Here is a 25,571-nt window from a genome sequence, read left to right as displayed (position 1 = left end):
AATTACACAGCTTTGTAGGGATTCCATAATCACGCATGCATTTCCTGTATCTGGAAATAAGGAGACACTTTCCAAGCATTTTGCACTTGTAAAAGGCTGCTAAGTAAAGGGAAATTCACCCATCCTGCAACTTTAAGAGCTGCGGCTGCAGAGTAGAAGCATAGAGCAGTAAGCAGTTTGCTTACCCACTGCTGCCTTCTTCATGTAGCACCTCTTTCTCCCTGCTGGAGGGAGAATTTTTACCTACTAAGAAGAATTAGCAGTAAGCTAGAAAAATATCGAAAGGCCTTTTTACCCCCTCCCTTCCCACTTTCTACCTGGAGTGGTTTAGAGAAAGTATGATTTCTGTGAGGAAAATAATCACAACCTGAAACTGCTGTACCATTATTTGGTTAACACTGCATGAAAGTGTTCAGGGAGCTCCTCATTCACTGCCTTCAAAAGTCTAGAGGCCAAAAAAATGAAAGCATATTACACTGCCAGAGATGAATGAGGTACATCTATCATTCATGGCTTTTTGTGCACAATCTAGTCCCTCTGAAGGATGGTCATTCTTCAATTGAATCATGCTGCAAAATTATTTCTATCTCACTGTCACTCATGCTTTCTGTAGAGTTACTTAACTACGTTCCTTATAGGAATTCAGTTTGCTTTCATTTCAGATTGCAAATAAAAAAGAGAAACAACAGCAATAAGAATTACATAAATTTAAGTATGTGCTTTTATTTTATACTTTCATGGCACATTTTGATTTGTAAACATTAAATTACCAGTCCCCTTCTTCATATGTTGAAAATAACCACCAGAATTTGAGAGCATTACCTGAGATTTTTTTTTTTTTTAAAAAAAGAGATATCTGGCATCTTTTATCTTACTCACATACAGTACCATTTTAGGGAGAATTACAAAAGGGAATGTTTTCCAAAATAGGACAGTTTCCTTTTGACTATAAAGATATAGAAAATACATCAAAACTCCTTAGAATGATCAGCCTTATTGAGAGGATGTTGAAAGTCACCGTCTCAAACAATTCCACTAATGCATAGCTGAAACATTGCATCAGTCCTGCAGCAGCATGATATCAACGTTGTCATGAACACCTTGTAAAAGTAGCTCCCCTTGGTAAGTGACAATCTTCCGTCGCTTTGCAGCCTTAAGAGTTCCCACTAGAGCTTCAAAGAGGTTGGCACACTTTTCATCAGCGAAGAGGACACCAAATTTCACGCTCACTTGTCCATCGGCATCTAAACCAAAGATATAACGTGAAAACACATGCAGATTTTCTTTCATTTAGGAGATTACTGGGGAAACAAAGTGACACACAGTCAGAATATTGAAAATAAACCCCATGGTGTTTCCCGATTTATTGGGGAACATGTTATGAATGCTGACAATATATAGTAGGCAGAACTCCTGCCTGGCATGACTTTCCCTTTTTTCCAGAGACTCATATCAAAACCCACATATCTGCTATGTTTATTTTTACTGCACAGGCTATTGAACCTCTTCAAAGCATAAGGAGGAAATTGGTTTTAAATAATAAAAATGTTAATTTTTCAAAATTTTTTAAAAATTTATTAATGTTTAAGGTTCACATTGAAAAAGCTACGGTGTGAATTCATTTCTCAACAAAGAAAGAATGAATTTTAAAATAAAAGTTAAGATTAGCTAGGTTATTCCTAAAGGGCAGATGCAGTCAATCCAAATGCAAGACATACATATCCACTTAGGTTTTGAAAAACAAAGGAAACTGAACGAAATTGCATTAAAACCAAAATATATGAGCAGGTAGCACAACCACAAATTGTACAAATATTTGTAAAGAAAAGGAAGTTTTAACAATGAAAAAACAATCTTAAGAGAAAAGGCTACCTTCTAAGCAAGTTGTAGGAAGGTTGGGACTACACCTGTAACTTCTGGATTAGTTTTAGGCATACACACCAATTTCTTCCAAATAATACTATGATGAACAGAATTGAAGTGTATGAATTCTGAAGTTCAGAAGCTACCAAGGAAGGAAATGGAAGGAAAAGGTGTAACTTTCTTCTTTGATGGCCACAGCAAGTATTGGAAGTCTAAAGAAAAGGGTAATTTTGCAGTGGATTTTAGTGGGAGCAGGATTTCAGGCCTACATCCTCTGTGCTGCAGAGGCTCAACATTTAACTTAATTTAATTAAGAACTACTTCAAAGGATGGAACGTAGGAAATACCATACAGTCCAACATTAAGTATATATGCAAGTTTTCAGGTTAATTAAATTTGCCAAGTTCATAGTTTGATATACCATGACTACATCTGTATGACACGTCATATACATACACACAGGCATAACATGACTATATCTGTACGGTCAGAGATACTACAGTACTTACTTTTGGTTCCCAACCGCCGAATCTCCTCAACCAAGAGGCTAATTTCATGTTCCACATTCATTGTGGTCTAAAAAGTAAAATAAATTTTGACAAAGTTATTAGGAGACCTGCAAATCCTTTGCGCCATCCTGGCCTGTTCTCAGTTCGTCAGGAATGTCACAGCACTTTGTAAATCCCAGTAGCCTGGAGACACATGGCTACAGGATAATCTGAGATTTCAGTCTTGAACGGATAAAGAGCCTCCACACCTCCACATCTGAGCGGAAGTGAACAGAAACTGGAACCTTGGTACATTCTAAACACAAATATAAGAAGCTAATCTCAAAATATGAAAAATGTGGGAAGGTCGGGGCGGGCAGGGGGGGTGGGGGTGTTTGTTTTAAAGAATGAGCATAGGCTGCCACAGAATCAGAGCATCCTGGCAATGTCACAGGCCTTCAGGGGCTTTGCAACTTTCTATTGAGGGCATTGATAAAAATGGAACATCTTCCTTTGAATTCCTCTCTGGCATATGGAATATACAATAGATTTGTTTTTTTAAACCACACCACAGCTTTCCACTTACCCTGGCATGGTATCAAAGACATCCAGCTGATTACAGCAGACCTACGCGTGCACACAGTGCCTGAATGGACAGCAGCTACCGCACAATGGCTACTGAGAGCAGAACTGAGCCAGAGACAAACTATGCAAGGCACATCCTAAGGCAGCCAAAATTTATTTCCATTCATAGTGATCCCAAGGAACGTATCGCCAAACATATCCTGTGCACCTCTCTGCTGTAAAACGGGGCAATTTTCACCAATGTGCATCAATGCCTTGCCGAATGCAACTTAGTAGATGGCAACGCTATAGTCACACAAAACACTATTTGGCTACAAAGTGTCCACGATTAATAACTGAGGGCACCTGAAAGGTGTTTTGGGATCTATGCTGCACAAAGTGGCGTCAACACAATGAAACTGTTAGATGTGGAACTCCTTAAGAAAAAAACTGGCATCAAGGTAAGCACAAGAAACTGGGCCCCACAGACAAAGCAAAGCCTCAAATGCAGCCTCCACAGGTGCTAACAATGCAGTCTGGAACAAAGGCTACAGAGCGAGCTTCTGGAGCTGAGCGCTGTCCGAAAGGGGCTTACTGAGCACTGAGACCCTCTATTGTTCAGGAAAACAGGATTTCTGCACAGATCTGGTGAGTAATCGGGCTTAAAAAAATTGACATCTGGATGCATCACAAACTCTTCCTAAGAGAAAAGCGTCCCCTTCCTTCTTTTTTTATTGAGTTAAAATAGGTAAGAGTGACATAGTTTCACCTCCTGACCCCTCATGTTTCATCCGAGAAGCAAAAGAACTTTTGTAACAGAGTCTGATTTTCAGATCCCAAACCCCTGTCTTTTTAACATGCAAAATTGAGCAAGCTGAGCATCAGCGTGGGTTTCAGGCAAAGCCCCATCCAAACCCCAGTTCCATCCCTCACGCATGATGAGAACAAACGCTCAAGTGGACATGAACATACTAACAGGAACATCGCAGCAGGATGCGCCGCCGTGGTACTCGCTCTGCAAAGCTGCCTTAAAAGGGCGCGGCAGCAGGGCTGCGGGAGTGGCACTGCCTCAGATGAATTCTACAAACTTTCAGATTTTGTTCAACTGCGCACTAAATACACTGCCACAACTCACCGAGGAAAATATGACCCATCTACCAAGAAGCTCACACTATCACTACTAATTTATCAAACTGCCAATTTTAATATTGGTCATTACAATGGCATAATTAGCTTCTCTTTAAAGTTCTTTTAACCTTAAAGGCCTTTTTACTTTAACTTTTAACTCTTTAAATTCACGTTAATTTAAAATTCTTCTCCCTCATACACATACACTGACAATTTAAGTAGCAACATTTAGAATTAAAAGAAAAACATATATTCTACATTACTGCCCCACACTTTTGAGATCAGAGAACCGAGGCTGTGTAAGGAAGAGGGGATTCTAGGTATTTTAAGGTAATTTATATTGTCATATACTTGACACACCAACTATCAGAAGCGCACGCCAACTGTTAAACTCTACTGTTTCTGATGCCAACACACTGCTGGAAGCCAGCATGATTTCTCAGTACGTAGTACGAAAACTAAACTTCTCTTTATTTGCTGGAAATTCTCCTAACGGTTATTATCACAAACACATCCTTGTGACCCACCGCACCGGCCCCTCCCGTTGCAGAACCTGCAGTCACCGCAGAAGATGGCTCCTCGGCGGGCCCGCGTTTGGAGGCAGCGCGCGGTCCCCTTCCCACCGAGGCACCCCCCGCCAGGACACACATCCCCATCCCCCCTCCCTCGCCTCCCCGGGCTCTGCCGCCGCCTGCGCGGGGCGCACCGAGAAACGGGCCCCGCCCGGGCGAGGGGCAGCCGCCCGCCGCTGCCGGCGGCTGCGCGGGCAGCGCCTCCCTCTCCCCGGAGCGGCTGGAAGGGCAGGGCAGGGCAGGGCAGGACAGAGCAGGGCGGCTCCCCCCGGCGAGGCACCCCCGACCCGCTCCCGCCGCCGCCGCCACTCACCCGCTGCCGTCGCCGCTCTCACCGCGAGGGGCCGCCGCCGGCGGGAGCCGCGTGAGGCACCGCGGGGGTGGCGGAAGGCGGGGGCAGGGCGAGGGGCGGGCGGCGGTTACGCGGCCTCCGCCGGGGCCTCGCCTCGCCCCGCCCCGCCCGGCGCCCGGGGGGCCGCGCCCCCTCGCGCCCCCTCCCGGCGCTGAGCTCCCCGCCGACCGGGTGCGGCGCCCTCGGCCACGTTGGGCTCTGCCGTTGCTGGCCCTACCGGGGTCCCGCTCCCCGGGGCGTGCGAGGGCTGCGGGCGGCAGTGCCCCCCCTCTGCCGCCAGGCCGCGGGCGAGGGCGAGGGCCTGGCCCTGCCTTCCCAGTGGAAGGACCGTGTCGTTCTGCCCCCGTCCGCAACCTCGCCCCTTTCCGCGTCAGCGGCTCCCGACTTCGTGCCATCTGCGGATTTGATCAGCGCACGTCGTTCTTTTCGTGACAAAGTGCGCGTGGTAAAATGCCTCCCAAGGCCTCCAGTAACTCCCTCTCTTCCAGGCCTGCTCGCAACGCAGTACACTGTGTTGCTTCGGTCACTGTCACTGTCCCCATCCCCTGCCTCGTACTCTCCATCTCCACTGGCTTCCCCGGGGTGACGTTATGCCACATTCTTTTCTTATGCCCCCCACATTGGTTTTCTCCTAGAAAAACAGCTCTCTCTCCAGAGAAAGTGAATGTGCTACATCAGTATTATTTAACTTCAATAAAGTTATGTTGCAGTTTATCTACTTTTTCATTCACCGCCAGGTCTTTGCACTCTACACTGTGGAGAGAAGGCAACTTAATTTCTTCCGTCTTGTATCTTAGTATTAGCTACTGCTCTTGTCTCTCTTGCTTCCTCCTCACCTCACAGAAATGTTTACATCTTCTCTCAAGGACACAGGCACTAAACCCGACAGCTGCATTAACTCCCACAAAGCAACGAGGCTGCTGCCAACCCGCTAGTCAGAGGCAAGGCTCACACCAAATGTCTCCAGAAAATTCTCACCGGCACAGCTCAAGGCATTGCCATTCCTGGCTGTCTCTCCCACCTCCTTAGCAGGCATGACTGCCCCTGAAGCAGCGTTGGTATGAGAAGCTATTTCTAGCCCTTGCAATTCACATTTTCATCCATTAGCTTCTGAGGGTGAGGCTGAGATACTTTCTCAGACTGTGGGCTGTACCAGTGAGGTCTGGTCCCTCACCACATTCCCCCATCCCTGGTGTAAGGATGAATAAATAGCTAACAGCACCTTAAACCACTACAGCAAGCTCTGCTAGGGCTCGTTTGGTGGAACCTGCAGCTAGATAAATTGGTTTGCACAGTGGAAATTACACCAAGAGATCACATTTTTATCTGGAACAGGTAACTGCAGTCCAAGCCCTTTGCTTTTCCAAGGGATGTTGGTGTTATTAAAAGGTTAACTTTTCCTTAGAATAATCACTATTTATTAGTACAGAATCTTTGGTTAGTCAAAAAAAACCCCGTACTGCTTTCTGCTCAAGGAGCTATATATTCAGCGGATGATAGCACGTCAAAACATTTTCCCAAACAGATTAGCGGTATTTAACATCAGTAAGGGGTGCTCTTTTCAAAACAAACCCTGATAGTTAGGAAAACAAGTTAAGATGGAAAGGGCTAGATTCCTAAATTGATAATGAAATTAATGAAATTTAAATCTGACTCAACTGAATCAAAAGACACTGGAGAATTCTCAGAAAAATGTAGTATCTGAAAAGCACTGATGCTCTGTGGATATGTTGGCATATGTGTTTATACTAAGGCATACTACTTTTCCTAAGATCTTCCATTTTGTTGGCCAACACAATAGCAAAAAGGATAGACTTTTAAGGAAAATCTGAGATAAACCTTTCAAAAGAGAATCTAATTAGTATGTTAGCAAACATGGCAAATATTCCAGTGATTTAGCAGTATAGAATAAAAGTGCTTATTTTCTGTTTTTATTGTTAAGAACATGCTTTCAATTCTATCACACAAGTACTCTAGATTTCTTAATCATCAGAACACCATTACATTTGCACAAATAATGTAGGCCTTTGCATAATCTGATGGTTATTATGGATAATTGGATAATTTATGTTTGATTGAGTAACAGTTTGGGACTTTTCAGACCAAAAGTATTATGATGATGATGAAACCTATATTAGGAATTCTTTTCTAGGTCTGCTTTGAATCGTAGCCCCTAATTTATAAGAAGAGATCAACTATACATCTGAGAAAGATGAACAAAAACCTGTAATTCCTTATCTTATTTTCTTTTAATCCTTTTTTTTTGAGGAACTACAAATTATTATTTTTTTTAATTCTGTCATTTGAGAAGAAAGTGTCATGTACCCAAGTACTGGTCCCCAGGAACACATCAGGAGATTATCAAAACACAGTATGCTTTCATTACTATTTCTTTTGTGGCCCTTCCTTGTCATGTAATGTTAAAATACTTCTAGGTAAATCAGTACTCAAAACCATCTGTTACCATGACAATTAAGGGAACAGTGATGCTGCCAAAGTATGAAAATGAACCGAGCAGCATCAGGACTAAGTGACTGATTATGTCCTTTACAGGGGCAGCAGCAGAGAGCAAGAAACATGAGAATTATGGAGATGGTGATTTTTTGTCATTCTGCTTCCACAAAATGATACTTTAAAAAAAAAAAAGTGCAAAATAGTCCTTTACAAGCACACAGGATGGACATGGAAATATTGCTCGTACATATTTCATATCACTGGTTAAGCTCATGGTCGGACTCATAATTCATATCCCCCTTTCTGCATTTATTAAGAGTGCTCCCCAAAAGTCATGCGATTCTGCCTTCAAAAATACTATTCTAATTTGACCTTCCTTGGCATCTCACTGTACTGTTACTGTCCCCCCAGAGGCACAGTTTTACATCAAGGCAGCCAGAGGAATTATGCAACACAAAATTTAGAAAACGTAGGTTGAGAACACCACAGTAGACATACTGGATCTGATCAAACAATCAATTTAACCCAGCATTTTGCCTCCAGCAGTGACCAAGAGCAGGCATTTGGAAAACAGTATAATCAATGAAAACTATCAGTTGATCCCCTGGTTTCTCTCCTGGCTTCTGGCACTTATTGGAGCAAGTAATTATTCCATCTTCTCCTTTCTCCACCACATTCATGCCTATAGCTCTCCCATGGCTCATCTTACTTTCAAGCTGAAGAGCCCTAGCTTTATTTAAATTCATGTGAAATGAATGTCTTTTCATGTTGCTGATCCTTCTTGTTGTTCTTTATAATTTTTCAAATAATTCCACGTCCTTTATGGGGATTGAATTAGTAGAACTGTCAGCATTATTCAGCACATGGGTATAGTATATATGACAACATAATGATTTTGTTCTTACTCCTAATAATTCCCAACGTTTTACTTGCCTTTTTGAACAGTGCTGAGCCCTATCCACACTGGTTTCAAAAACTGTTTCCAAAGTGCTAGTAATTAGTTGTTCTGTTACAGATAATTAGGAATATTTCCCTCCAGTATATTATTTTGCATTTTTCAGTACCATTGGCTGTTTTACTTTGTGATTTGAAATAGGATCACACAAACTTTGTCACTTCTTTTCCCATGTCATCAATGACAGCTTTGAATAACACAGGTCCAGACAGAGATGGTACTAAGTGCGCACTAGTAACCTCTCTCCCTCATGAAATTTGACCATCAGCTCTACCTCTTTGTCTCGTCCCACCTTTCAGCTGTTTATTGCTTCTGAATGGACCTTGTCTTCCTACCCCAATAGAAATCAGTTTTATAAAAGATTTTAATGTTTACAGTATACATGTTGTAAACGTATCTGTTGCAACAGGTTTCTCCAGAGACAGGTGAGTAGCAGCATGTGCCAAGACTGAAAAATGTAGGAGAAACTTACATGGTCATTTGCTAGGTAATGGCCATTTTTTCTGTTTTCCAGCATATATTAACTAAATATTCTCACTTAACTAGCATTTCTTGATAACTCATGCTGTTCTTGTTTTGTACAATACTGTTCTCTTGAATTTTTGTTGCATTATATGTGCTCGTGAATAGGCAGACTTACGCACCACACATACATACACACAGTTTGCGGTTGAGATCCTCCCCAGCTAAAAACCATTAGAACTGCCACCATGATTTGCAGATTTCACTGCTGGAAGAGATTATCTTATTTGTCTTCTTACATAGTCTGGGTGTTACTTTGTTCTTTCAACACATTTTTGTTTGACTTGTTGATTTGGTAGAGACATGAGTTCCTGCCACATGTGCCTGTGTCCCATCCCTTTGCTTTAACGCCAGCAACTTACACCTGTCCAAAGTGCCAGAGATTCTCCTTACTGTCTCCAAAGCTGGACAGAAACTACAGTACGGTGATTCAACCAGGAATGTGTGTATGTGTCTTGTCTTAGCCCAGCCCCATCACGTATGAGCCATGAGTCACTTCTCAACATGGGTGTGCCGTATTATGCAACCCACTGTAGGGTTATGACTCAACATGAAGCTGTAAAGCCACTTCAGCCCAGGCTAAAACAGGTCCTTAAAATATATGTCTTCACCTGATGTGAAGATTTCAAGTGGTAGAGGATCTACTACATTCCTTATTCCTGTGGGCTTTGTAACACCACAGAAAAAGTAAGGTAGTTTTTCTTAGAACAAGAGAGTGCCTTTGGCTACAATGTGAAATTAAAAACCACAGCAAGTCAATGCTGTTATAGAAATCTGAGGGGAATAAGCAATATTCAGAAAGTATGGTTGTTAGAGATAATCAGAAGAACAACTATATTGTTTGAGACAAACCAATCAACCAGGAAAGTAGCACTGTTTTCTTATGAACTCCACACACAAAGCATCTCCATCATTTTTGCTCCAATCATTAGTCTTACTTGGCTATTCTCTCTGTCTTAAGTCAGCAGTTGTTTCAAGGAGAAAATTATTTTACCAAAATGAAAAGCATAGTGATGCTCTGGAAAACTTTCCAAGATTTTTTCTGTAAAGCCATGTTTTAAAATATTAATTGTATGGGCTCTTAGCTTCACTTTTCCTATAACAGCCAAAAAAGCCCACACCAAAACCAAAACAGAACAAAAAAACCCACTTTCCCCTTTTTCTCTCTCAGTGAGTTCCAGAAGTAACCTAGCAAAACATAAGCATTTCTTTTAATGTAAAAGCAAACACAACAGACCAGCCTCAGAACAAGAGACTCCAAATACAGACATAGTGACTGCTGACAGTCTTGGCACTCGATGAGCACTTCCACTGAGGTACATGAGTGATTCACTGACGCTGTTACTCACTTGTGTCTGTCCAGGAGAGAGGACTTACTTCAGAAAGGGCCTCAGGACACCATACCTTCTTGTTATGCACTAGGTGCTTCAAACAATGTAATGCTGCTTCCTCCTAAATTAAGCATGTAAATCTTTAATACAGTTGAATAGAAAAGAGAAGGAGTATTTAAAACCTTGGCATAAATCACCACAATTACTTGCTCTACACCTAACCCAAGAATAAAACCTCTATATGGAATGACAGAAAGATGCTGTATCAGTACAGGCTAAAAGCCTGGGCCCATGATGTTAGTCCTACAGCACACACTGTAAAAAGAACTATGGGATGACCCTAATCATGAGTCTGAGAGGAGTTACTTGAAAACTGTAAGACTGAACTCAAAACCTCCCTAAATATGCACAAAGTCAGAATTCGTAGGGGGTTTATTTTGAGCTTGGGTGATGCTTTTCTGCACAAGAGGATGGGAAGTAAAGAGGATATGCAGTAATGTCTTGAGGGGGCAGAGTATCAAAAAGTGTTTGGAGACAGTTTATAAAGAGGAAAAAGAAATATATAAATAGCTGATTGTATTTAATGTGTTTTATGGTGTTCTTTGCTATAACAGATGAATATTTGAGAGAGAGGAACATGAAAACTAACTACTTTCTCAGATTCCTGGTATCAAAAAATCTCTTCTAGCAAGGAAACAGCAGTGCATCTCCTGATCTCCAGACAGCATGGTCACAGCTGAATCACCCAGCCCCTCTGTCCTCTTATTTGGTATGCATCACGAAAAAACATCATCTCCCCTTCTCCCTTTCCCTTCACAGACATATATACACATACTGACATTCTGGGGACTTTTCCAGAAAACCAAAAATACTGGCTTTGCATAAAGATGTCAAATAATGGTAGCAGAGATGACAGATACATTAATATAGAATTACTGTTCACATCCACATCAAATACAGCTCTAGGTGTAATATCTTCATTTATTAGTTTCATATAAATTTCCTTCCAAAAGCTCAGGCATTTATAATGACTCACAACAGAAGTACATAAAATCTTTTCCTGAAGGAAATCTTACTGAAATGGAACTGTGGATTGACATTTGTCAGAATGCATTTACTTAACATATGAAATCTTGTCATGGCAGAAGTCATTACATTAAATTTTTTTTTTAGTGAAATGTCAAGACCTCCTGCTGGCCATGCAAGCATGGTTCACAGAAGTTAGAGTTGGCTAAAAAACATAAGAAAACCTTCTTTATCACTGGGTTAATGACAGTTAATAATAATTTAATGCAAAAATCTGTTTATAAGCACTTTTAGGGATAAACCTGTAATTTTGCTAGCCTAGATTCCAGATTCTTAGTTCAAAAACTGTGCTTAAGGTGCACATTGGATCATCTGAATCTGATAATCTTTGCAATTACGCTGAATTTATGCTATATTTTTAAGTCAAGTACAGGAGCACTTTTTTGGTTCCTGCATATGGGGAAGCGTATTTTTAGGGTAAAATTTATATATAAACTGCCTTTTAAGAATTCTTTTCTGGTTTCAAGATACAATGCCAGCTCTGAAATCTAAATGAGGTTCAAATTACTAACTGATAAAACTTTACTAATTTCACTGGCACTGAAGCCACAAGTCTTTTGATCCTAAATAATTTGATTTCATGGTGTTTGAAACTGCAACACAGAACAACCAGATTCCCATCGCAGCTTCCCATAGAGCACTGCTAATGGTCTCACCTATTGACCTAATAGCCTTGGAGGAATTTCTGTCACCATGTAGAAGGTCAAACTGTATGCTGATTTCAAATAGTAGACAAATATCTACCAGGGAAGTACTATGAGAACACAAAATTAATTTACGCTTTTAAACACACCATACAGTTTGATTACAAATGATGTGCCAGTTTTCTCGTTCACCTAACACCTAAGTTTTATGAATTTTCATGAATTTTTCATCTGCAAAGTTAATTGTAATTGTGAATCCTGAGCTTCTGGGATAAGTCTTACCTTTTTTTATTTTTCCCTGAGGAAATTTTGTCCAAGCATCATCTCTGACGTGTTGGAGAAGCTTAGATTTAAAACCATAGTTAAGAAAATTAAGTATAACCATCTTCTTGTTTGGTTCATAGTTATCCTATATAATTATCTTACATGTATATAAATAATACTTGCTTCTCAAGGTGTTGTGATGTTATATTTTGAAGCAAACATTATTTGTTCTCTGTCACACGAATAGCACAAATGAATCTCACTTCCCTTACGTTTGCTGAAGGAAGCACAAAAGCTGTCTTGCACACAGACAAGTGTTTTCTTTGTGAAGTGTTACAGAAACTTCCCAATGCACTTCCTCTGAATCCAAGTCTTCCTTACGTAAGTTTAGACCAGCTTCAACTTCCTTCTGCTATTAGGAACCAGCATATTACTCCATTTTAAAAAGTTCATCTCCATTTTGAATTTAATGGAAGCTTACAAAATAATATCAGGTGAGATGAAACTATGCTTCTGATGATCTGCAGATTTGGCAGAAACAATGGGGGGGGGCTCTGATGATTCCAGAATTTATATATGTATTTCTGCTCTAGAAAACATAAATAACTGTAATTACAGTGCTAACAGGAAACAGAAGGGGGGGGGGGGGGGAGGATGGTTTTATTTTTTCTTTAGACAATCAGTTGCATCATAGACTAAGCAGTGTAGGATGAGGAGCTTCCCAGCTACATAAACAAGGTATGCCTGTCCATCAGAGGGACAAGGTACATGTGGGCCCGGGTCCAGTATGTAGGATAAGGTACAGAAGAAATACTAGCCATCTTCCTCAGGAGTACATTCAGGAGAGGTGGGGTGTTAAAATGGAAATAAAAAGCAGAACAGGGAATTACTCTAAGTTATTTTCCAGAGTCACATAGCTGGCGCCCTAAGAGGACAGTTGATGGAAGTCCTCTGGGTGGAGGGAAACTGGAGAAAGTCTCTAAAACACAGACAACTGATCATAAGGTCATTCAGTGGATCAGTTCTGTCTAGTTCTGGGGATGCATGCAAAGCCAAAGACTCCAGCCAGCCAACTTTCCCACTTTCCTCTTATTGAATTATTTCACTTGCCAGTGGAAGTAAAGGAGGAGATCTGATGGGAAAATGTAGTGAGAGCCTAAGCTCTTGTTGTTTCTTAAAAGGGTGGGTTGTGACCTTTCATGCTGTAATCCTTTAGAAGAATTCCCTTGACCTCAGCTGGTTTTCTCAGTGCACTTTTCAGAAGAAAGGCTGCCCATGATGCTCACTGTTTAAAATAGCTGGTGTTGCACTAGGATGTACATCAGCCACGGGGAACTCTCTATCTGCAGATGCTAGCAAAGTAGGACTGCCATGAACTGCACAGAGAACAATTAACAATCTCCCTGAAAAGTCAGCAGGCATTTAAGAAATCATTGGGTAAAGTGCAGTGGCTAAGATTTTGGGTTAGGAGTTGAAAGATCCCTAATTTTCAGCCAGGCTTTTAAATTGTATTACCTATGCATACACCTTACATCAGTATTCATCTCACCAGACTTTAGCTACCTGAAAGTAAGGTGTCTATTTTAAGTTAGTTACTTGACTAAGTCTCTGCATATACACATAGTTATGTCTCTATAGTAGAGGAGATGAATACCTCACCTTCCAAAAAGCACCACTACAGAGACAGCTCTTAATATGTAGATCAGAGATCACTACTAACTTTTAGATAGCTAAAGACACATGGAACAAATAATAGTTCTTTGGTCACAGCTGTAGGCTAAGAGACATATAAAGTACCAAGACTGTATTGTTGACACCAATTACCAAAGGTTCTCTAAGCAAACACACAAATTATCCTCAGTATTAACAGTTTCTCCCAATAGCAAATAGTCACCAATAAAGACTTAGTATGTCAGTTAACTGGTTACTACAGATCAGAATGTTTCTATCGCAGAGGCAAACAGAAGGTGGACAGACTAGTATTTCACACCAGAAGAAATGCAGGCGTTTTTTCGTTCACTTACTTTCTAAGGAATACACATCCTTTATTTCATTACTGGGAAATAGAGCTTGTATGTGTTCCCAAGCTAAAATCTGACTGCACAGGCTATTTTTCTCACAGGTCAGATGTGAGGAAACAGAGCCATTTCACTTCCTTCAAAATCTCTGTATAAAGAGAAGAGGAAAATGGAACCAGACCTATTGTTCTTACAGTTTCCTGCCTCCTTTTTCACTATGCCTCATTCAAAAAAGCAAGGGTCTGCCACTTTGAGTGCATCATCTCTATTTAGTGTATTTGGATATCTAATAATATATAAATGGCTCCTGTATTACACAGACAATAGCAGAAAAGCCTTTACTGATAAAAAGGTTGTATGTCAAAGGTAGCTCCTGCCTCTGTTTTTCTTTCATATAAAATATAGTAGCTCTTCATTCAAATTGTTCTCTCTCTTCCCAGGTAATAAGATCAAACTATACAAATAAATAACCTGCCCACAAAATCTCAATAAACCATTTCTGGGTTTCTTTTTCTCAGCTGTTTTTCCTAAGTCTTAAGTCATTTGAATGGCTGGAGTATGACGATCAAATATAAACAAGAGAAAGGTTTGAGTTATGAAGTACATTTGGCCCACCCTTGGCTACCCAAGTCCCAGGCTACTTGCCAGGGTTGCAACAATTCTCACTGGAATGAACTGGGAAGTGGTACAATAAGTTTCTGCTCTCATTCAGTGACAACCTGCAACTAGAAATGTGGGGAAGCAAGCATGAGCCCACTGTATACTCCCAGCAAGCTTCGCTTTGCTGTCCGGTGCTGTTTCTTCCATCTGTACTAGATCCTCCGCAAAGGAATTGCAGAGCTCGTGCCCGAGGCTTGTCCTTTCTGTCTCTCAGGTATTTGTAAGACACCTATAAAAACAAGCACTACTCAGATATCTCCCAAAGCTGGCCATGAAGAAACCTACTAGTAGCTCTCTCTCTGGGTTGGGAGAGGCAGAGGAGGATGAGATGGTCTGCTACGTTCTAGCACCTGTTCAAGCTAGGAGATCTAGGCTGCTGCGTTAGCCAAATAACAGCAGTGCTTGGATTCCTGCAAAGAATCAGCGTTGCCTTTTATCACCACCATTATTTGATCTATCAGGAGTACAGAGGTGATACCAATTTGGGACACAACCTTTCACTCAGAGGGGTGACTATACATTCTAATCCCTTCCTAATGAAATTAAGAGAGCCAAACTGCTCTTAGCCTGGAAAAAAAGGTGCATGAGAAGAGTAATGATGTAAAGAGCTGCTTTTCTTCACCTTTTATTTCACCCTCCAGTAAAAGAGAGATATGTGCTTCATGTGCTCAGAGTATTCTCTCTCCTGTCACAGACACAAATCCTAGCAAACAACTTTCATGGGAAGCACATACAAGGGCACACACAAGTTAACAGTTACATGAAAAAACACGTGGATAGCAAAAGATGCAATTGTCTCTCTGTCTGCACATATATTCATTCCATCCTGCCAGTTTCTAATATGCTCATTGATGATTAATTAGAAGAACTGTAAGTTCTGAACCTTTTTCTAGAAGGAACAGGGAGAAATAAAGTACTTGGCAACGATTCCACTTAATTTCAGAGAACTGTAGCACTATGTAGGCTTAGCCCCAATTCTACCAAATATAGTCCCTCTAAAATGACTGGAATAGAACATGATGTTTCAAAAAAAAAGAAATGTAATTTCTTTAGAACATCTGAATGTGTGTTAATTAAATATATTTCCACTCTGTTCAAATAATAGATTTAGTTCAAATAACATTTATTGATTTTACATTGCAGGACTGTCATTAGCATTTGCTAACTGAGTCAAGTTTAGCAGGAAGTTATGATGGTAAGAGCCTTGCTTCAGGAATTATTTATACACTAACAGGAAAACTACATCTTTCTTCTTTGACATCTTGAGTCTCTTAATGCAAACAGAAGAAGTTTCAGTTCTGTGTATGTTGTATATATCTTACTGTTGAACTCAAAAAATGGGGTTTCTGTAAATATGAATGGTAGTGCAATGAAAATGCTACCATATTTCAAAATCAGTTTCTGCTCCCAAGTACACTAATGTAAATGCAAAGCTAGACTCTTCAACGTGATGGAATTATTCTAGCTTTCACAACAATACATGTAAGTTAGGGACGTGGAGCTGAGGTCAATGACCTAAAGGTAAGCGGGGATTTGGCTGTGGGGGTCAGGGCCAGCTGTGAGCCAGCTGCTGGAAGGGCAGCCATAGCCAGGGCTGACCTCGTCCCATGGGAGCTGCCTTCATCTGAGGCTCTGCCATGGGGCCTGGCCAGAGCAGCAGCCCCACCGCAGCACAGCCCTGCCTGTCCCTGGCCATGGGCCGCCAGTCCAGACCTCCCGGCCCTGCCCGGTGCCCTGGCTGGGGGTGGCGGGGTGGGACTTTTGTCAGCAAAGATGGCCACTGCCCGTCTTGTCATCATGCTCGGCTGCCGGCTTCCCTTGCTAATCCCTGACAATACCTGTGGGTAAAGAGATGTAATTGGATATAGATCTTCAAAATAAGTGAAGATGTTCGGAAGAAAAAAAAAAGAAAAAAAGACAGGGGCAGAAAAAAAATAATGTAAAAATTAGAAAGCGTGAAGAAATGAGAGTCTGTAAAACATATTAAAGCAAAGCTATATATAGAGAGAGCTTTAATTATTAGACTCCTTCCTATAGCCACCACAGATGGAGCATACAGCATTCTTAATATCCCTGCTATACCTGACTCAAACATCAGAGAAATGTCATAACAGTGTTGTTTTTAACAAAAACAGCAGATTTGAAAACACACTGGGGTGTTTTTGATCTAGAGGACTTTAAGAAAAAGAAATAAACTAGATTATTGCTATCTTAAACAAATATAAGACACAGAGGGAGTTTTACATTTTATTTATCTTAACACATCAAGAGCAGCCCACATCACCACAGAGAAAAAGGAAGTGATTAAAATCCTTAGGAAACTGATCTTAATGGAAAACAGCTACAAGAACAGGCTGAGTCAAATTCTGACCAAGAGGCAGAATCACACTGTGAAATAACAAACTGGTGAATCCAGGATAGAGAAAGTATCAAAGCCCAAGGAAAAGGCAAATTGGAGAACAAATCTCAAGACTATCAATATTGTGAGGATTGTATTGCTAGTGTGAGGAAGAAATATGTAGAAAGAAAGGTTAAAGGACAGAATTAAAATCCTTGAGTAACTGATTATAACTGAAAACTCTTAAGGAAAAAATAGCAAGATGGAAACTAATTATAAGTGAAATGGAAAAGGAAAGATGCATTTATACATACAGCCAAAAGAGGAGAGGAGGAAAAGGAAGGGGGGCGAGTATGTGTGTAATATGGGAAACAGAGATGTGACATTTTGCTTTCAGGACTTCTTCCCACCTCGTAACCAATTTCTGACAAATTCAGTTTCCTGAAGTAGCCATTAACAACCCTCCCAGATGGAGATCATTATTCAGTGGAATCCATATCCATTAGGAAGGGATAACATCCTCTTCCATCAGCAAGTTACAGTGCACTTCCACATTCAGGGAGCAAGAGGAAAGAGTAAGAAGTACAACAACAATGAGAACCGCTCAAGAATCCAGGGAGATGGAAGCTAAGTAAATAAAGGCCGTGAAGGAGGTGTAAGACTGTTCTCAGACTAGCTGGGGCTTCAGTAATGTACATTTTAGAGCTTCAGAACAAAGAAAGATATTGGACTACACAGGTAACCCAAATCATTAAGAAAAAGTAATTTGAATACAACCTCATCATGCTTCAAGGCAGCTGTTATCAATATATAAATAATTTTATGAAGAATTATGTATGTTAGATAGTTTAACTTTTCTCTTACCCCTCCTGACTCTGTGAATTATAGAGAATATATTTATAAAGAGGATGTAGACACTGTCATGAATAATCTGCTGTAAATACGGCAGCAAGACCAGATGGATTTATAGTTAAATATTGAAAGTCTCTAAATGAAGTTCTAATTTCTATAAGCAGAGACTTATTTGATAGCATCACGCAAGCAGGAGACATCCTTGCCTTTTGGAAGAAACAAGGATAGTTTTAAACTCTAAAGAGAGGTGGGATTTGACCAGCTGCTCAGGCTTTTGAGGTGCTGAGGTAAATATGAAAAGTCACTCTCCCTTCAACTCATTCTCTAAAGGACTTCCTCTCTGGAACCTACCAAACACATATAGCTGTGCTGGGGTAAGGGTAGGTGCCCCCCACCTTTTTTGGTGCAGAGATGAAATCTCATGTAGAAATCTGCCAAAATCATAAAGGAGTAAAGGTTTCTCCTTTCCAGTATCTTCCACTTTGATTTTTTTAATCAAAAAAGTTTTCCTTTAGAGGCTTTCATTTGACAGCTTACTCCTTTCAACCAATTGATGTATTTGGATGAAAGAGAAAAGGGGGCCATTTTTGAAATATGTGCAACTTTTACAAGGACCATGACAGATATATACAAATTAAAAGCTTAATGGAGAGACTGAGGAAAACTGAGGAGGTGCAATGGTGAATGATATGGAAAAGGTATTATTCATCCTCCATTGAGGAAATTTACACAGAGAAATATTGTTAAATACTCCATAGATAGTCGATGTCTCCAGCCAGGTTCCCATACATATTTCAGCAGTGACACAACACGCTAGGGAGGCTGCTGAGAAAGAAGTTATTATTTTCCCTTCCGGGACGTGCCTGCACTGAGGTGCAGGAGGGACCAGAATGACCACATTGTGGTGAGTAACAACATCGCTTTAGATCCACTGCTTGCTTGCTGAATGCTCCTTGCAAAGACACTCTCCTGGTACAGAAGGAAAAAACGACACCCTCCTTGTTCTTACCATTGGCTACATGGCTGTGTGGAAAGGATTTTTTCACCCACCATGGAAAATGTCATAGCCTTAAATGTGGGATGCCCTTTTTGATGGTGAAACAATCCCAGCAGGACTGGTAGAACAGAGGGTAGGTTCTCTGAAACATGGATGCCACTTCGTAGAAGGTAAAATCAGCAGCAGGTGAAACCTGACCACATGACAAAACTGATGTTTTTCAAAATTGCAAAAATGTAAACATCAAGGTTGGAAGGAGGTTCTAAACTGTAACACACAGAACATACATGCAGAAATTTACAAAAATATGGGTACAAACACCTGTACAGTGGCTATATTTGCATTAAAATGTTGCTTCCGTACAAACGAAATAAGGATGCTTTATAGGAAAGCAGAACAGGGACTTCTTTCATTTGTGTTAACACAATTCTCAAAATATTCTTCTGTCTGGGAATAGAGTACCCTACCTCCAGAGGTATCTTTTTTGAAAAGATCAGGCAGTAACAATAAAACATCTCTAAAATCTGAGACAGCAGGTTTTTTTAAAACCTCTCCCATTCATTTCTACCCTTAATCTACTTGTCTTTCCACTAAAGAATCAGGATAGAACAAGTTCCCGTAACTCCTGATGAGCTGCAGGTAAAGGAGTATATTGACAGAGATTGTAAAACCTGCTCCACAGCATTATGTATGCGGAAGAATTTAGAAAGACAATGGCAAATAACCTCGGGCCATTTTTCTAAACTTGGGGAACCAGGTGCAAGATGGAAAGTGGACCCAAATACATACTTAGTAAGGTTCAAAGTGATTTGAAGGTGTTCTAATGTAAAAAAAATAAGAAACGGAGCATATAGCTTACTTCAGTGTAAATAAGGTCATACATGAGACCCCCTAACTATAATAAGAACTCAGAGGTTCGGAGACCCATCGAAATCAGGTAGACCCTAGACATGGCACTCCCACTAGACTTGATGAAGACTAGACCCTGCATATGTATATGAGTTATGTTTATATTTAGAATTGAGTCTCAGCATGTGTAACTAGTTTTTAGAAACCAACATTAATTTCACAGCTGATAAAAGACACTGAAACCTGAGCAGTGTTTTAACTGGCATTTCCCTTAAATGAATAAACCATTACTTTTTTTTTTTTTTTTTAGTAGCAATAGACATACATATTTCTGGTCATATATCAAGTTGTAAAAGTATTCCTTCTCTAAAAAATATAATGTTTTATTGATGCATAATTTAGCACTGATTCTAAGAGTTGTTATGGCAGCAAAACAACCTTGCACTTCCTTCCATCTGGGTCATTAGACTCGGCCTTCCTATGACAATGATGATTTTCTCTGACTTTGATCTCTTAAAAGGATAACTGCTTTGATATCAATATATGTCATCTAAGAGTTGCTTCACAGAAAATAAAATACAGTAAAAGTAGGCACCATGTGGAGAATAACTTAACTCTTAGCTATTCAGAGCTCTGAATTCTAAGAAGATACATTAAAAAGAGAATAAAAGGTACAATACCTAAAAATCCAAGAAAGGTTCCTCTTCTTGCTCTGTTTAAACCATAATTCAAGGCAGTTAAGTTTTTCATGTACCAAAGGCTGAAGCTACTGTATCGAAAATGTATCACTAATGATATATTTTAGTGGGTATTTTGCCATAAATCTTCTCCTTTGCCTATTTGATATGAGTTCTGGGAAATGCTGTGATACAGATCTTTCCAAACCAGAAGAACTAAAAATAGAAATATGGTTTCATTGTTTGGGTCAGTCACACTGAAAAGTACAAATATGGAGAAGTTAATACATCTTACAAACATGCAGGAATACTCTTTTCCTCAGTTCATCCTGTAGCAAACAGCACATTCTCCAGCCAAATGAAACAAATCTTCATTGAGCAACCACTGAAAAGATTTATTTTTTTTAATCTCAGTAGATGCTAAGTCTGGCCTGATGGGAACAGGTAATGTTCTGAACAGCAGATCCCTCCTCAGCCTGGAGGTTTGCAAGGGGCCTGTTAGGGGGAAGGGAGATCCCAGAGCCAAACACAGAAACATTGTACTGGGACTCTCTGAGGCAAAGATGCTTCCCCCACATGTAGATTTTGGGAATTAGAAATGAACTTGGTACACGTCATGTCATTCCTATTCTTTCTGCTCAGTCTTCGAACTAGCACAAAGCAAGAAGGTAAGTTTATGGTACAGGAGTTGGAAATGAGACTCAACCACCTGTTTTCCAAAATAGCTACCTAGGCGGCTTCAGAGTAGTGCTGTACACAGTGAAAAGCCTGGCATATTCCCCCAAAGCATACAATTCTCCAGTAAGCAATGACGTGACATTTTCACATGACACATCATGGTTTTAGTGAAATATACAGCTGTTAAACATACTTCAGAATTCTTTGGCATTTGGACATGTGGGAATAGTCCATTCTAGGGAACCTCTTCCCTGTATTGTTCTTTGTGTCTTGTATGAACTGTTGCAGCCAAGTGATCCCCATTAATGTCAAAAGAGTGCACCCTCTGCAAAAACGCAAATAATAAAATAGCAACTCAGTTAAAATAATAAGATGTTCAGATTACTTTTAGATATGAGCCTCAACATTATTTTGACAATAAAAGTATTTTGGGGTCCTTACACTAACTTATGAAGAACTTTATAGCTACACACATATATTAATCTTTCAAACTCCAGTGCCCAGACTAGCATACAGTCACTGAACCTATAAGAAGCAAAGGCACTTGAACCCCATCATCTGCTAATAAATGATTTAAAAACCTCTCTACAAATGACTCTGTATAACTAATAGAATTGCAGTATGGGATTTAGCTGTAGAGGAAAGATTACATTCGTTTTACTTGCAGAGATACGATGTGACAATAGCTCCAATTAAGTGCCCTAAGTTGGCCTTATCAAAGCCTATAAAATCATAATAATTAGATATAATATAAAAAAGTTAATTATTTCTTCAGTATAGCCTATTTTAACGAATTTTAACCAACGAAGAAATGCGATCAATCTATATGGTTTCATCATTAATACCCTTTGGGGTTGCAAAAGCTTGATAATGGTGGTAGATTTCTGTGAAGATCGTTCTGTCATTTTAATTATAAGCTAATGTATCAGAGGTTTTCTGAAACTTTAGTTAGCAGCAAAAGGATATACCATGTATTTCAAATGTCAAGGAAGATGAATCTCTGCTTTAAGTTCCGAACATACCCATCTTAAGAGGCAGAAAGGAAGAGGTGCTTAAGAGAAGTAGAGCGGTTGGCAACAGCAACCTGGAAAGAGAAAAATTGGAGGAGCTGTAAAGGAAGGTGAAGTGCAAAAAGGGAAGAAGGATAAAGCTGAGAGGATGCCTCTGAGTATGAAGTACTGGACTGGTACCTTAGCGAGATTTAAATCAGATCAGTTAGTCAAAAGGGTCTAGCAGGAGACCACCGCATCCTGCATAGAGCCTTTACTCTTTCAGGGATGTTAGATTCCCTCCAGAAAGCAAAGTGGCTTCGAGGGAACTAACTCCGTCAGCGTACTGCAGCAAGAGCATGGATTTACCCGGAGAAACACGCAAAATCCAGGAAAACACAGCCAAGAGATGCAGAGCAAGAGCTGACTGAAGAGGTGAGTGAGCTCTTGCCTGTTCTTTCTCGGAAGACTTACGTACTGAGTTATTATCTAGGACACTTACTGTTGTGTGTTATGTGGTGTTGCTGCACGAGGTATTGATGGTGCAGACAGCATACTGAGGAAAGTAGCAATTTACAGAGAACGGGTAATTCTTCACCAGTTACCAGGATCACCTGCACTAGTGGCGGCCCTGCCCCAAGCCCCTTGCAGTGCAGGCGCAGGAAGCCGCGCAGCCCTGCCCCAGCCCCTCACGCTGGTGCCGCCGCGGCGAGGGGTTACCTCTCGCCTGCTTTCCAGGCTGGGCCGCCACAGGTGAACGCTGTGGAGCTTGCAGGGCAGGGGGCGGGCGACCCGCAGCGCCTCGCGGGACCGGGATGGGCTGCCTGAGCAGCGCGACCGCGCACCCCCGCGTCAGTGACTGTGGAGCTCCCCCTCGGGGCACCGACCATCTGGCGGCAGCCACGGCCAGGCCAGCGAGCGAGCGAGCCGCCAACGCCGCTGTCTCAAGGCCAGCGGGGGGTCCCCCGCTGGGAGCCGAGGGCTGGCGCCCCGCCGGCAGCTCAAGGGCTCCCTGAGGGGAGCTCCCCACGCGGAGACGCCTCCGCCGCGGCTCGGCCCGCCGCTCCCATAGGGGGCGCTGCCGCGCACGGCCGCGCTGCACATCCGGGCCCCAGGAAACGGGCGGTGTGCCCAGACCGTCACCCCCCACCTCGGAGGCGCCGCCGATGGCGTCGGCATCGCGACGCGGGGAGGGGAGGGGGCGGGCCCGCAGGCGGCGGGGAACGCTGTTGGCCCTTTTCCCTGCTAAACCCCGCCCCCCTCCCTCCCCCAGAGCCTGGCGCTTCCGCCGCCGCTCGCGCGGAGGGGACGGTGGCGCTCGGGCGCTCTCCCCCGCCGCCCTTTCCGGGGCGCGCGCTCGGCGGGCGCAGGCGCGCGGGAAGGCGCGCAGGCGCGCCGCCGTGCGGGCGGGCGGTTGGTGGGGGAAGGTGCGAACAGCTGCTCGCGCGCGGCGGCCGGCTGAGGCGCGCGGCGGCGGCGGCGGCGTCGTCGTCCCGTGTCGTTCCCGTGTCCCCACCAACCGCGACGGACCGGGCGGCGCGAGGCAGCCCCGCGCGCTCCCCGCCCCCCCCTCCCGCCCGCCGGCCGGGCCGCCGCCGTTGGATGCGGAGTGGCGGCGGCAACAGCAGCGCCGCGCGGAGCCGGGGTGTAAGATGGAGGGCCTGACGCTGAGCGAGGCGGAGCAGCGCTACTACTGCGACCTCTTCTCCTACTGCGACACCGAGAGCACCAAGAAGGTGGCGTCCAACGGGCGCGTCCTGGAGCTCTTCCGCGCCGCGCAGCTGCCCAACGACGTGGTCATGCAGGTAGCCGTCGCGGGGCCCCCGGGGGGGCGGCGGGCCCCGGCACCGCCCCGCCGCTGCCGCCCAAGGGGGGGACGGCCCCGTCCCGGGCTGCCGCCCCTCCCCTCACCTCCGCCGCGCTCGGCCCGGCCCTCGCCCCCTTGCCCGCCCGGTAGCCCTGTGGCGGGGGTCGTCCTGCCGGCGGTGGCGGGCCAGGCCGGAGTGGGACCCGCCGGGAGCTATTGTCCGGTCCGGGAACCGGCCACCTGAGCCCGGGCAGGCGGGGAAGGCTGAGCCTCTCCAGCGGAGAGGGAAGGGCGGGGGGTGCAGGAGTTGCTGCGCTGAGCACGCCTGCAGCAGGCCCCCCCCGCCGTGTACTTGTGGGGCCTCTGACTACGCGGCTGGGAAGGGGCTGTGGCTAATCTGTGCTGGCGGTGTCCAGCAACTGGTAGGAAAGTGCCTTGTTTGCTTCGTGTCGGCAGAGGCCATCCAAAACATGAGAACCCCAAAGCATTTTGGGGATGCGGGGGAGATTCATCCCACAGTCTGCTGACGAAGAGCAACACAGAAGGAAACCTGGGGTTTGTGTCGTTGAGTGCTACTGACAGTGGTCCGCTTCACCTAAGCCATGCAGGCTTTTTTGGACATCGGTTCCCAGCAGGTATTAACTTACCTGTAGTCATCAAAACATTTCCAACAATGAAAAATGCAGCGTTAAGAACGACATGGGTCCATACTTGCAATATGTATGTGCACAGTTTTTAGCACTTACTTCCTTGGCCAGGTTATGTCTAAAAGGTGTAGCAGTATTGCAGAGCTAGTGACATACAAAAAGGGAAAATCTGCTCTAATGTGCATTGTGTAACTATTTGAGGAAAGTATTTCCAGTGAACCGTTGTTATGAACAGCTATTTGTAATAATTTGCTGCTTCTGCAGTTCCCTCTGTCGTTGTTCAATGCTTTAAAGTTTTAGTGTTTTGAGCTGCTGTGGGTAAAACTGTATCTAAAAGGGCATGCTGCCTTTTATGCAGTTTCATCCTCAGCCTAGTGAGATAAGCAGGCCTTTTAACAAAGCATTAAAGTTACTGTAGCCGGAAACACAGTACACAAATTTCAGTGTTCTGCAATTTAGTACCAGATTTTGGAGTACTTACGCTTGACTAGGGTTACTGTTCATGTGTTTTGGGCTCCTAAGAGCAACTTGGTTAGTTAAAGAAGCAAAAAAGTGGAGGAGAGCTGAATAAGAAGTGCTTCTTACTGGTAAAACTAGTAATCTCTTATTTGATGACTTGCTAGACTGGACTTAATGGTAAGAGAGTCTGCATGCTCAGTATTATGAGTGAGGTTTCTCAAGGGCCACCCACTGCTTCTTTTTGTGTGTGGCCAACCAATTTCAGAAGAATCATCCCAGGAAAGTGAATATTTACATGTTTGTTTGCATTTAAAATTTCTTTTCCATAAAACTTGTCTGGATCACTGTATAGGCAAAACAGGCTAGTGCTAGAGGTT

General features: G+C 42.7%; 2 protein-coding genes across 24 annotated transcripts in view; one reads left to right on the top strand and one right to left on the bottom strand.

The window, feature by feature from the left end:
* Nucleotides 1–698: 698 nt before the first annotated feature.
* ABRACL (ABRA C-terminal like) lies at nt 699–23,143 on the bottom strand. Of its 4 annotated transcripts, none has more exons than XM_074862685.1 (3): nt 22,784–23,143; nt 2,373–2,439; nt 699–1,244 (listed from the first exon to the last, which is right to left on the bottom strand). In XM_074862685.1, exons 2-3 carry the CDS (start codon nt 2,431–2,433, stop codon nt 1,060–1,062), a joined length of 246 nt encoding a protein of 81 aa, XP_074718786.1. In that variant the 5' UTR covers nt 2,434–2,439; nt 22,784–23,143; the 3' UTR covers nt 699–1,059. The 4 variants fall into 4 exon arrangements, with proteins under 4 accessions (XP_074718786.1, XP_074718783.1, XP_074718784.1 ...); XM_074862682.1 differs by lacking the exon at nt 22,784–23,143 and adding an exon at nt 4,929–5,060; XM_074862683.1 differs by lacking the exon at nt 22,784–23,143 and adding an exon at nt 4,597–4,643.
* Nucleotides 23,144–23,692: 549 nt separating this feature from the next.
* The window catches only part of REPS1 (RALBP1 associated Eps domain containing 1), a 68,867-nt gene continuing 66,988 nt past the window's right edge, over nt 23,693–25,571 (top strand). For 7 of the 20 annotated variants that reach the window (XM_074862673.1, XM_074862676.1, XM_074862670.1 and 4 more), the window contains exon 1: nt 23,695–24,086. In XM_074862673.1, coding sequence (XP_074718774.1) covers nt 23,934–24,086 — 153 coding nt within the window. In that variant the 5' untranslated portion in view covers nt 23,695–23,933. Of the gene's footprint in view, nt 24,087–24,544; nt 24,724–25,571 lie in introns of all 20 variants that reach the window. The other 13 variants (XM_074862669.1, XM_074862671.1, XM_074862664.1 and 10 more) reach the window with 6 other exon arrangements.

Source organism: Strix uralensis, chromosome 3 (assembly GCF_047716275.1).
Source record: "Strix uralensis isolate ZFMK-TIS-50842 chromosome 3, bStrUra1, whole genome shotgun sequence".
Classification (NCBI taxonomy): domain Eukaryota; kingdom Metazoa; phylum Chordata; class Aves; order Strigiformes; family Strigidae; genus Strix; species Strix uralensis.
This window is presented reverse-complemented; position numbering and strand designations above follow the sequence as displayed.

Coding starts and splice junctions, on each gene's coding strand:
- ABRACL (XM_074862685.1), bottom strand. CDS start 2,433: ATGAATGTGGAACATGAAATTAGCCTCTTGGTTGAGGAGATTCGGCGG. Junction 1,245..2,372: donor TCGGCGGTTGGGAACCAAAA/GTAAGTACTGTA, acceptor TCTTTGGTTTAG/ATGCCGATGGACAAGTGAGC.